The sequence below is a fragment of the Bombina bombina genome, chromosome 2 (assembly GCF_027579735.1).
Source record: "Bombina bombina isolate aBomBom1 chromosome 2, aBomBom1.pri, whole genome shotgun sequence".
NCBI classification, from domain to species: domain Eukaryota; kingdom Metazoa; phylum Chordata; class Amphibia; order Anura; family Bombinatoridae; genus Bombina; species Bombina bombina.
Window position 1 is genome coordinate 117,785,482 of NC_069500.1, and position 13,313 is coordinate 117,798,794.

The window sequence follows — 13,313 nt, forward strand, 5'->3', positions numbered from 1 at the left end:
ACAGATCTTGTACGCAGCGTAGAAACGCTTCTTTCTTTATCTGGTTTGTTGACAACCTTGACAGATGAAATCTCCCTCTTGGGGGAGATAATTTGAAGTCTAGAAGGTATCCCTGCGATATGATCTCTAGAGCCCAGGGATCCTGAACATCTCTTGCCCAGGCCTGGGCGAAGAGAGAGAGTCTGCCCCCCACTAGATCCGGTCCCGGATCGGGGGCTCTCGGTTCATGCTGTCTTTGGGGCAGCAGCAGGTTTCCTGGCCTGCTTGCTCTTGTTCCAGGACTGGTTAGGCTTCCAGCCTTGCCTGTAACGAGCAACAGCTCCTTCCTGTTTTGGTGCAGTGGAGGTTGATGCTGCTCCTGTTTTAAAGTTCCGAAAGGGACGAAAATTAGACTGTCTAGCCTTAGCTTTGGCTTTGTCTTGAGGTAGGGCGTGGCCCTTACCTCCTGTAATGTCAGCGATAATCTCTTTCAAACCGGGCCCAAATAAAGACTGCCCCTTGAAAGGTATATTAAGTAATTTGGACTTAGAAGTAACATCAGCTGACCAGGATTTTAGCCACAGCGCCCTACGTGCCTGTATGGCGAATCCTGAGTTCTTAGCCGTAAGTTTGGTTAAATGTACTACGGCCTCCGAAATGAAGGAATTAGCTAGTTTAAGGACTCTAAGCCTGTCCGTAATGTCGTCTAGCGTAGATGAACTAAGGTTCTCTTCAAGCGACTCAATCCAAAATGCTGCCGCAGCCGTAATCGGCGCGATACATGCAAGGGGTTGTAATATAAAACCTTGTTGAACAAACATTTTCTTAAGGTAACCCTCTAATTTTTTATCCATTGGATCTGAGAAAGCACAGCTATCCTCCACCGGGATAGTGGTACGCTTAGCTAAAGTAGAAACTGCTCCCTCCACCTTGGGGACCGTTTGCCATAAGTCCCGAGTGGTGGCGTCTATTGGAAACATCTTTCTAAATATTGGAGGGGGTGAGAACGGCACACCGGGTCTATCCCACTCCTTAGTAACAATTTCAGTTAGTCTCTTAGGTATAGGAAAAACGTCAGTACTCGCCGGTACCGCAAAGTATTTATCCAACCTACACAGTTTCTCTGGTATTGCAACGGTGTTACAATCGTTGAGAGCTGCTAAGACCTCCCCTAGTAATACACGGAGGTTCTCCAATTTAAATTTAAAATTTGAAATATCTGAGTCCAATCTGTTTGGATCAGAACCGTCACCCACAGAATGAAGCTCTCCGTCCTCATGCTCTGCGAGCTGTGACGCAGTATCAGACATGGCCCTAGCATTGTCAGCGCACTCTGTTCTCACCCCAGAGTGATCACGCTTGCCTCTTAGTTCTGGTAATTTAGACAAAACTTCAGTCATAACAGTAGCCATATCTTGTAATGTTATCTGTAATGGCCGCCCAGATGTACTAGGCGCCAAAATATCACGCACCTCCCGGGCGGGAGATGCAGGTACTGCCGCGTGAGGCGAGTTAGTCGGCATAACTCTCCCCTCGCTGTTTGGTGAAATTTGTTCACATTGTACAGATTGACTTTTATTTAAAGTAGCATCAATACAGTTAGTACATAAATTTCTATTGGGCTCCACCTTGGCATTGGAACAAATGACACAGATATCTTCCTCTGAGTCAGACATGTTTAACACACTAGCAAAAAACTTACAACTTGGTTATAATCTTTTTTAGCAAAAAACGTACTGTGCCTCAAAGAGGTACTAACGATTAAATGACAGTTGAAATAGTGAACTGAAAAACAGTTATAGCATCAAACTTTAAAACAACAAAACTTTTAGCAAAGGTTTGTTCCCATTAGTAAAATAACAATAATTAAATTTGACATAAAAAATACAAAGCAACGTTTTTATTCACAGTCACTATAAGAATTCTCACAGCTCTGCTGAGAGAATTTACCTCCCTTCAAAGAAGTTTGAAGACCCCTGAGATCTATCAGAGATGAACCGGATCATGCAGGAAAAATAAAAGTAACTGACTGGTATTTTTTGATGCGTAGCAAAGAGCGCCAAAACGGCCCCTCCCTCTCCCACACAGCAGTGAAGAGAAACGAAACTGTCACAAATAAAGCAAAAAAACTGCCAAGTGGAAAATAATGCCCAAATATTTATTCACACAGTACCTCAGCAATGTAAACGATTCTACATTCCAGCAAAAACGTTTAACATGATAAATAGTTATTAAAAAGGATTAGTGACCTTTAACAGAGTAGTTCCGGTGAAATACCATCCCCAGAATACTGAAGTGTATACATACATGTCATTTTAACGGTATGGCAGGATTTTCTCATCAATTCCATTCAGAAAATAAAAACTGCTACATACCTCAATGCAGATTCCTCTGCCCGCTGTCCCCTGATCTGAAGCCTTTACCTCCCTCAGATGGCCGAGAACAGCAATATGATCTTAACTACTCCGGTTAAAATCATAGTAAAAAACTCTGACAGATTCTTCCTCAAACTCTGCCAGAGAAGTAATAACACGCTCCGGTGCTATTTTAAAATAACAAACTTTTGATTGAAGTCATAAAAACTAAGTATAATCACCATAGTCCTCTCACACATCCTATCTAGTCGTTGGGTGCAAGAGAATGACTGGGACTGACGTAGAGGGGAGGAGCTATATGCAGCTCTGCTGGGTGAATCCTCTTGCATTTCCTGTTGGGGAGGAGTTATATCCCAGAAGTAATGATGACCCGTGGACTGATCACACATAACAGAAGAAAAGTTGACTTGCCTAAGGAACCAAGGAACTCTTTGGTAAATTGATCATCCAACCATGTCTGAAGAAACAAGTTGTGTGTGAAATTCTGCTAAATGAGAAGCTTGAGCCAGCACCAAGAGGTAAGGAAATACTGCAAAACCTTGAGTTCCAATTAAAGATAAAAGGGTATTTTAGAACCTTGGTAAATATTCTTGGAGCTGTAGCTAGACAAAAATGGAAGAGCAACAAACGTATGCTTTTCCAGAAAAGAAAACCTTAGACACTGGTAATGTTCTGGGTGAATTGGGACGTGATGGTAAGTATCCTGTAAATGTATTGTGGACATAAAGTGGCCTTGTTGAATAAAAGGCAGAATAGGCCGGATACTTTCCATTTTGAAAGTTGGTATTCTTACAAAATTTGTTTAGTTTTCAGATCAAGAATTGGTCTGAAAGAGTGTTCCTTCTTTAGTACAAAGATACGAATAAAATCCCATGAGGCGAAAACATAGTATCATTAGGTAGTACTCCCATCACATCCCTCTGACAAGCACTGTACTCTGAGGGGAACTGGGCTTAAATATGCGCTGAAGCGCCTTTTACTGAGGAAATCAAGCACATCATCTAACTTCAACCATCTCAAACTGAGGCAAAGTAAAAACTAAAAAAAGGTATGAGTGAGATGGGTTTTATAGGCTTTTGGAGTTTGGGAAACTTTGCCTCCACCGGATAGGAATGTATATCCCCATACGTAACAAGTCAGACTCTCACCACGTATATAAAATAAATTATAAAGGTGTTTGTGGTGCCTTTAAATCTAGCATATTTGCACAAAATTTAACACAAATCTGTAATGGAAACTGCACATGCTAAAATAAACCAAATTGTTCCATTATCACCTACCATCAATACTGCGGAAATCAAGCAAATATGTTCGGCTGTCAACCTGGTACAGCTGGAGGCTCATTTTAGTTAGCATACTAGTTATTGGATTCTTTCTTCTTACACGTAAGTAGTATGGATTTACAACCTAGAGGAAACAAAATGACAAAAGAATTTCAATATAGTCACCTGAAAGCAAACATTTTTCAAATAAGGAATGAACACAACACAATACAGGTCTAAAATCAACCACTATGTTCAACAAAGCTATGATGGCTCCATCTTCTACAGGAACCTTTATTTTATGTAGGGCTTATCAAGATTATTTGAATCAAGTCAAATTAAATTTAAAAGGGACACAAAACACCAAATTTTTCTTTGATGATTTAGATAGAGAATACAAAAAAAGTTCCAATTTACTTCTATTATCAAATGTGCTTTGTTCTCATGTTATTCCTTGTGGAAGAGATATCTAGATAGGTAGTGTGCACATTTCACGACAGGAACGACTGCCGCCATCTAGTGTTCTTGCAAATGTACAACATTGTTGCAAAACTGATACAATAGTGCTGCAGACAAGAGCACGCTCCTAAAAACTTACCTTCCTGCTTTTCAACAAAATATTTTGGGTTTTATGTCCCTTGAATTATCTTTATGAGCCATCAGTAATTAGTTTTGTAGAGGATTTGACAACTTTGCCGCCTGTCTTCCTCACTTTCTCTCTACAAATATACCAACCCTAATTCTTGGGGACTTCAACAATCCCATTGACAACCCATCTGCCCCTGCTGTCTCTAAACTTCTTTCACTCACATCCTCCTTCGGTCTCTCACAATCCACCCTATTCTCTACTCACTGTGATGGATACTCCATCGACCTAGTATTTTCCTACTTCTGTTCTATATCTCACCTCACCTGTCGCCCTTTTCCCATTTCAGACCATCACCTGGTCACCTATAATAATGCAACAGCTAAACCCCACAGAAATCTACATGCTGTGGATCTGCTCCAATTTTCAAAAATCATTCAAGATCTCCTCCCTCACACTTCCACTATAACCTGCCCTGATCTCGCTACAGCCCACTATAACAAAACTCTCTCCTCTGCACTAGACACACTTGCCCCTCCCCGACTGCACAAAACATCACGCCGTCATTTACATCCCTGGCACTCTCAGCAAACATTTGCAAAAATGCTCCGGTACTACTGAGCGTGTCTGGAGGAAAACTCACTCTGAACCCGATTTTATACACAAAGTTTATTCTTCATTCATACACTTCTGCCCTTCACTTAGCCAAGCAAACCTACTTCTCTTATATTTACTCTTTCCTCAAACCCTAAACGACTCTTCTCCACCTTTAACTCTCTCCTCTACCCACCTGCTCCCCCCCCCCCTTCTGTCTTTAGTGCTCAAGACCTGGCAGACAACTTTTTAAACAAAACACGTACTAACAGGCCCAGTTACACCCTCTGCATCTTCCATCCAGCCACTGAGAATAAAGTTTCTACTTACTATCTTCCTCACACCTCACTACCTCCCCGTTCGACCCTCTCTTTTTCCATCTAATACCCTCCCTGTCTTGCACCCTCACTCCTGCTCTTACTCACATATTAAACCTCTCTCTATACCGGCTCATTCCCTTCTTCTTTCAAACACGCAAAAGTCACACCCAAACTCAAACCCTCCCTCCTGAAGCTACCGCCCCATATTACTCCTTGAAAAACTAGTTTACAATCGCCTAACCCACTTCCTGTCCAACTCCTTGCTTGACCCCCTGCAATCTGGATTCCGCCCCAAACACTCAACTGAGACTGCCCTTACCAAGGTTACTATCTTCTCTCTGCTAAAAAATATCAGCCACTACTCTATACTCATCTTACTTGACCTCTCAGCTGCCTTCGACACAGTTGAACACCCCCTCCTCCTACAGACCCTTAGCTCTTTTGGCCTCTGACACTGCTCTTTCCTGGATTCACTCCTCTCTCACAGGTCTTTTTCTGTGTCATTTGCCGGCGACTCCTCTCCAATGCCTCTGTCTGAGTACCTCAAGGATCTGTTCTGTGTCCTCTACTCTTCTCCATTTATACTTCTTCGCTGGGTAAACGTAACAGTTATGGCTTCAAATATCACCTCTATGCTGATGACACCCAGATCTACCTCTCCACCCCTGCTCTCTCTCCCTCTGTCCTTTCTCATGTCAGCGACTGCTTATCTGGTATTTCGTCCTGGATGGCCTCTCACCACCTAAAGATTAATATGTCCAAGACTGAGCTCCTTCTTAAACCCCCCCCCCCCTCAAGCTCTAAGCCAACTTCTGACTTCTCTATCCCTGTTGACGGCATCACCATTTCCCCATCGCCCCAAGTCAGCTGCCTCAGAGTTGCACTTGACTCAAATCTATCCTTCACCCCCATATCTAATCGCTTTCTACATCCTGCCGCAACCATCTACCCAATATTTCCAAGATTCGCCCTTTTCTGTGCGCTAACACCACAAAGCAAATAATCCACTCCCTTGTTATTTCCCGACTTGACTACTGCAATAACCTACTTACTGGCCTTCCTCTTTCCCCCTTCAATTCATCTTAAATGCCTCTGCCAGGCTGACCCACCTTTTCCGTCGCTCTATCTGCTGCACACCTCTGCGAGTGCCTTCATTGGCTCCCCATTCACAGCAGAATTAAATTCAAAAATTCTCACCCTTCAATACAAAGCTCTCACCAACGCCGGTCCCCTCTACCTATCCTCTCTAATCAACAAGTATACTCCAGCCCGCCCACCAAGATCGAACAATGACCTGCTCCTTGCATCTGCGACTATCACCTCTTCTCGGTCTAGACTGCAGGACTTCTGTCGTGCAGCACCTACCCTCTGGAATACTCTCCCTCGTGCTGTCAGGCTTTGCCTTCATTTTTCTTTTTTAAATGCTCCCTGAAGACGTTTGTTCAGGGAAGCCTACACCACTCAGCAATAAATTAATTTCACTTACCCAACATTTACCTAATCTAACTGCATTAACATTTTTTCAATCTTGCAGTCCCCAACTCCTGTTTCTCAACCTCCTACCCTTCTAGATTGTAAGTTCCCACGGGAATAGGGCCCTCAATCACTCCTGTATGCGTTTGTAAATGTTGTCCTGTCTTACAAGTTTTATATCAGTTTTATTTAAATGAATTGTATCCATGGACAGCGCTGCGGAATATGTTGGCGCTTCACAAAAAAAAAAAAGTATAATAATAATTTGCACACATTTAAACACATGGGCTTTTCGTTTTTAAAGGTAAAAGGATAATTTTCTTTAAATATAAAAATTGTTACAATATGATATTAAGGGCTCAATTTATCAAACAAACAAAGGAAGAATTCTCCATTTAATTCTCCTCAGCTCTACTTTAGAGAAGCGCATCTGTGCTCAAACTTACAAAATTTTTTTTTTTTTTTTGGTCTGATTAGTATCTGCGCCTCATCACAGAAAATGAGCAACTATTCTACATGTAAGTCATAAACCAATAGAAATATTTATACAGCCCACTAGTAGCTTTGGTAACGCCCCTCTTCAACAAACTCATGTAAGAAAAATAAATCTACATTTTCATTGTTTTTGTGCTTCAATTTTAGCACTTCTCTTATCTTAAAGATATTTTTATTGTTTTTTTTTACTGGCATCTGCACATATGCTTGAGGGCCCATGCAACCATATTCAAGCTCAGAGAGCTGGTGCAGGTGTGTATAGTGTCTGTGAAGACCATTTGTATCATACAAGCCAATGCTGACTCTCTGAGAAGGTTTTGTGTTTGAATACTGGTGCAGGTGTGTGCTATTAAAAAAAAAAAAAAACATAATTTATGCTTACCTGATAAATTCCTTTCTTCTGTAGTGTGATCAGTCCACGGGTCATCATTACTTCTGGGATATTACTCCTCCCCAACAGGAAGTGCAAGAGGATTCACCCAGCAGAGCTGCATATAGCTCCTCCCCTCTACGTCACTCCCAGTCATTCGACCAAGGACCAACGAGAAAGGAAAAGCCAAGGGTGAAGTGGTGACTGGAGTATAAATTAAAAAATATTTACCTGCCTTAAAAACAGGGCGGGCCGTGGACTGATCACACTACAGAAGAAAGGAATTTATCAGGTAAGCATAAATTATGTTTTCTTCTGTTAAGTGTGATCAGTCCACGGGTCATCATTACTTCTGGGATACCAATACCAAAGCAAAAGTACACGGATGACGGGAGGGATAGGCAGGCTCTTTATACAGAAGGAACCACTGCCTGAAGAACCTTTCTCCCAAAAATAGCCTCCGATGAAGCAAAAGTGTCAAATTTGTAAAATTTGGAAAAAGTATGAAGCGAAGACCAAGTTGCAGCCTTGCAAATCTGTTCAACAGAGGCCTCATTCTTGAAGGCCCAAGTGGAAGCCACAGCTCTAGTAGAATGAGCTGTAATTCTTTCAGGAGGCTGCTGTCCAGCAGTCTCATAAGCTAAACGAATTATGCTACGAAGCCAAAAAGAAAGAGGTAGCGGAAGCTTTTTGACCTCTCCTCTGCCCAGAGTAAATGACAGAAGACGTTTGTCGAAATTCCTTAGTTGCCTGTAAGTAAAATTTTAGAGCACGGACTACATCCAGGTTGTGCAGTAGACGTTCCTTCTTTGAAGAAGGATTTGGGCATAAAGAAGGAACAACAATCTCTTGATTGATATTCCTGTTAGTAACTACCTTAGGTAAAAACCCAGGTTTAGTACGCAGGACTACCTTATCCGAATGAAAAATCAAATAAGGAGAATCACAATGTAAGGCTGATAATTCAGAGACTCTTCGAGCCGAGGAAATAGCCATTAAAAATAGAACTTTCAAAGATAACTTTATATCAATGGAATGAAGGGGTTCAAACGGAACGCCCTGTAAAACATTAAGAACAAGGTTTAAACTCCATGGTGGAGCAACAGTTTTTAAACACAGGCTTAATCCTGGCCAAAGCCTGACAAAAAGCCTGGACGTCAGGAACTTCTGACAGACGTTTGTGTAACAGAATGGACAGAGCTGAGATCTGTCCCTTTAATGAACTAGCAGATAAACCCTTTTCTAAACCTTCTTGTTGAAAAGACAATATACTAGGAATCCTAACCTTACTCCAAGAGTAACCTTTGGATTCACACCAATATAGGTATTTACGCCATATCTTATGGTAAATCTTTCTGGTAACAGGTTTCCTAGCCTGTATTAAGGTATCAATAACTGACTCAGAAAACCCACGTCTTGATAAAATCAAGCGTTCAATTTCCAAGCAGTCAGCTTCAGAGAAGTTAGATTTTGATGTTTGAAGGGACCCTGTATCAGAAGGTCCTGTTTCAGAGGTAGAGACCAAGGTGGACAGGATGACAAGTCCACCAGGTCTGCATACCAAGTCCTGCGTGGCAACGCAGGTGCTATTAGAATCACTGATGCTCTCTCTTGTTTGATTCTGGCAATCAATCGAGGAAGTAACGGGAAGGGTGGAAACACGTAAGCCATCCTGAAGCCCCAAGGTGCTGTCAGAGCATCTATCAGGACTGCTCCTGGATCTGGACCCGTAACGAGGAAGCTTGGCGTTCTGTCGAGACGCCATGAGATCTATCTCTGGTTTGCCCCAACGTCGAAGTATTTGGGCAAAGACCTCCGGATGAAGTTCCCACTCCCCCGGATGAAAAGTCTGACGACTTAAGAAATCCGCCTCCCAGTTCTCCACTCCCGGGATGTGGATTGCTGACAGGTGGCAAGAGTGAGACTCTGCCCAGCGAATTATCTTTGATACTTCCATCATAGCTAGGGAGCTTCTTGTCCCTCCCTGATGGTTGATGTAAGCTACAGTCGTGATGTTGTCCGACTGAAACCTGATGAACCCCCGAGTTGTCAACTGGGGCCAAGCCAGGAGGGCATTGAGAACTGCTCTCAATTCCAGAATGTTTATTGGCAGGAGACTCTCCTCCTGACTCCATTGTCCCTGAGCCTTCAGAGAATTCCAGACGGCACCCCAACCTAGAAGGCTGGCGTCTGTTGTTACAATTGTCCAGTCTGGTCTGCTGAATGGCATCCCCCTGGACAGATGTGGCCGAGAAAGCCACCATAGAAGAGAATTTCTGGTCTCTTGATCCAGATTCAGAGAAGGGGATAAGTCTGAGTAATCCCCATTCCACTGACTTAGCATGCACAGTTGCAGTGGTCTGAGGTGTAAGCGTGCAAAGGGTACTATGTCCATTGCCGCTACCATTAAGCCGATTACCTCCATGCATTGAGCCACTGACGGGTGTTGAATGGAATGAAGGGTGCGGCAAGCACTTTGAAGTCTTGTTAGCCTGTCCTCTGTCAGGTAAATCTTCATTTCTACAGAATCTATAAGAGTCCCCAGGAAGGGAACTCTTGTGAGTGGAACGAGTGAACTTTTCTTTTCGTTCACCTTCCATCCATGTGACCTTAGAAATGCCAGCACTAACTCTGTATGAGACTTGGCAGTTTGAAAGCTTGAAGCTTGTATCAGAATGTCGTCTAGGTATGGAGCTACCGAGATTCCCCGCGGTCTTAGTACCGCCAGAAGAGCACCCAGAACCTTTGTGAAGATTCTTGGAGCTGTAGCCAATCCGAATGGAAGAGCCACAAACTGGTAATGCCCGTCTAGGAAGGCAAACCTTAGGTACCGATAATGATCTTTGTGAATCGGTATGTGAAGGTAAGCATCTTTTAAATCTACAGTGGTCATGTACTGACCCTCTTGGATCATAGGTAAAATTGTCCGAATAGTCTCCATCTTGAACGATGGAACTCTTAGGAATTTGTTTAGGATCTTTAAGTCCAGGATTGGTCTGAAAGTTCCCTCTTTTTTGGGAACCACAAACAGATTTGAGTAAAACCCCTGTCCCTGTTCCGATCGTGGAACTGGATGGATTACTCCCATTAACAAGAGCTCTTGTCCTGAGGCAGGGCATGGCCTTTACCTCCTGTAATGTCAGCGATAATCTCTTTCAACCCGGGCCCGAATAAGGTCTGCCCTTTGAAAGGTATATTAAGCAATTTAGACTTAGAAGTAACATCAGCTGACCAGGATTTTAGCCACAGCGCCCTGCGTGCCTGAATGGCGAATCCTGAATTCTTCGCCGTAAGTTTAGTAAGATGTACTACGGCCTCCGAAATGAATGAATTAGCTAGTTTAAGGACTCTAAGCCTGTCCGTAATGTCGTCCAGAGTAGCTGAACCAATGTTCTCTTCCAGAGACTCAATCCAGAATGCCGCTGCAGCCGTGATCGGCGCAATGCATGCAAGGGGTTGCAATATAAAACCTTGTTGAACAAACATTTTCTTAAGGTAACCCTCTAACTTTTTATCCATTGGATCTGAAAAAGCACAGCTATCCTCCACCGGGATAGTGGTACGCTTAGCTAAGGTAGAAACTGCTCCCTCCACCTTAGGGACCGTTTGCCATAAGTCCCTTGTGGTGGCGTCTATTGGAAACATTTTTCTAAATAAATATCGGAGGGGGTGAGAACGGCACACCGGGTCTATCCCACTCCTTAGTAACAATTTCAGTAAGTCTCTTAGGTATAGGAAAAACCTCAGTACTCGTCGGTACCGCAAAATATTTATCCAACCTACACATTTTCTCTGGTATTGCAACTGTGTTACAATCATTCAGAGCCGCTAACACCTCCCCTAGTAATACACGGAGGTTTTCCAGTTTAAATTTAAAATTTGAAATATCTGAATCCAGTCTGTTTGGATCAGAACCGTCACCCACAGAATGAAGCTCTCCGTCCTCATGTTCTGCCACCTGTGACGCAGTGTCTGACATGGCCCTAATATTATCAGCGCACTCTGTTCTCACCCCAGAGTGATCACGCTTACCTCTTAGCTCTGGTAATTTAGCCAAAACCTCAGTCATAACAGTAGCCATATCCTGTAATGTGATTTGTAATGGCCGCCCAGATGTACTCGGCGCTACAATATCACGCACCTCCCTCTGAGCGGGAGATGTAGGTACTGACACGTGAGGCGAGTTAGTCGGCATAACTCTCCCCTCGTTGTTTGGTGAAATTTGTTCAATTTGTACAGATTGACTTTTATTTAAAGTAGCATCAATACAGTTAGTACATAAATTTCTATTGGGCTCCACTTTGGCATTGCAACAAATGACACAGGTATCATCCTCTGAATCAGACATGTTTAACACACTAGCAAATAAACTTGTAACTTGGAAATACAATTCAATTAGAATAATATTAAAACGTACTGTGCCTTTAAGAAGCACAGAAGATCTATGACAGTTGAAAATTAATACATTGAAACAGTTATTCAATCCTTGTAAATAACACAACTTTAGCAAAGGTTTAATCCCATTAGCAAAGATAACAAATTCTGAAAGCAGGAAACAAATTACAGAATAAACGTTTTTTATCTCAGTCAAACTATAATTCTCACAGCTCTGCTGAGAGAAATTACCTCCCTCAAAATAAGTTTTGAAGACCCCTGAGCTCTGTAGAGATGAACCGGATCATGCAGGGAATACAATGAGTTGCTGACTGAAATATTTGATGTGTAGTAAAAGCGCCAAAAAACGGCTCACCATAGTCCTCTCACACATCCTATCTAGTCGTTGGGTGCAAGAGAATGACTGGGAGTGACGTAGAGGGGAGGAGCTATATGCAGCTCTGCTGGGTGAATCCTCTTGCACTTCCTGTTGGGGAGGAGTAATATCCCAGAAGTAATGATGACCCGTGGACTGATCACACTTAACAGAAGAAAAAAAAAATATTAACACAGAAATGCATTGCACAATTTGAATTTAAAGGGACACTCAAGTCAAAATTAAACTTTCATTATTCAGATAGAGCATGCAGTTTTTGCAACTTTCCAATTTACTTCAATTAACAAAATGTTCAGTCTTTTTATATTTAAACTTTTTGAGTCACCAGCTCCTACTGAGCATGTGCAAGAATAAGCGTGTATGCATTTGTGATTGGCTGATGGCTGTCACATGGTACAGGGGGAGTGGAAATAGACATAACTTTTAAAATTGTCAGAAAAAAAAATCTACTACTCATTTAAAGTTTAGACTAAGTGCTATTGCATTGTTTTGTTATCTTGTATTTGTTGATTATGCAAATCTACCGTGTTGACTGGTCCTTTCATATTTAACATTACTGAACAAATTAAACTCTTACCTTCCACTCATAGCCCAGCATTTTCATAGCCCTGCAAACTTCTACCATAATATCATTTGGTCGACTTTGACTTCTAATTCCTAGATGCCATTTTGCTCTTCTTACACCTATCTGGTGTTTGGACTTTTGTGGGTTTAACTCATCCAGAGTGTGCCGTTGTCGAGGTGACTCGGCTATTAAGAAGGGAACTCGCTCTGGATGTGGCCGAGCTGATTGGGGCTCTTCCATGAAGGAATCAGGGGGGCTTGTAGCCAAATAGAAATCTTTGGCCTCATTCATTATTCTTCTGTTATCAATGATCAAGTGATAAGCAACTGCTAATGGGTCCTGATGATTCCGACTGTATAGACAGCTCAGCACCTCTTCCTCCGTACACTCACATTTCTCACACACTTCTTTTAAGGCTTCATCGTCAATCATGTTTGTACTGTAAGATGGGTCCTCAGGAAACAGATATTTTGGAAGGTCTTGTTTGAACCACTCATGTTCCCTAAAAAGCAGAAATTATATA

The 13,313-nt window shown here is 42.4% G+C and overlaps 1 protein-coding gene across 1 annotated transcript in view; it reads right to left on the bottom strand.

Moving 5' to 3' along the window:
• Positions 1–3,611: 3,611 nt before the first annotated feature.
• The window catches only part of PRKAA1 (protein kinase AMP-activated catalytic subunit alpha 1), a 144,695-nt gene continuing 134,993 nt past the window's right edge, over positions 3,612–13,313 (bottom strand). Inside the window, exons 7-8 of the mRNA XM_053701233.1 lie at positions 12,803–13,292; positions 3,612–3,761 (exon numbers count right to left, since the gene is read on the bottom strand). Of these exons, the coding sequence (XP_053557208.1) occupies positions 3,627–3,761; positions 12,803–13,292 (625 nt within the window). The 3' untranslated portion in view covers positions 3,612–3,626. The remainder of the gene's footprint in view (positions 3,762–12,802; positions 13,293–13,313) is intronic.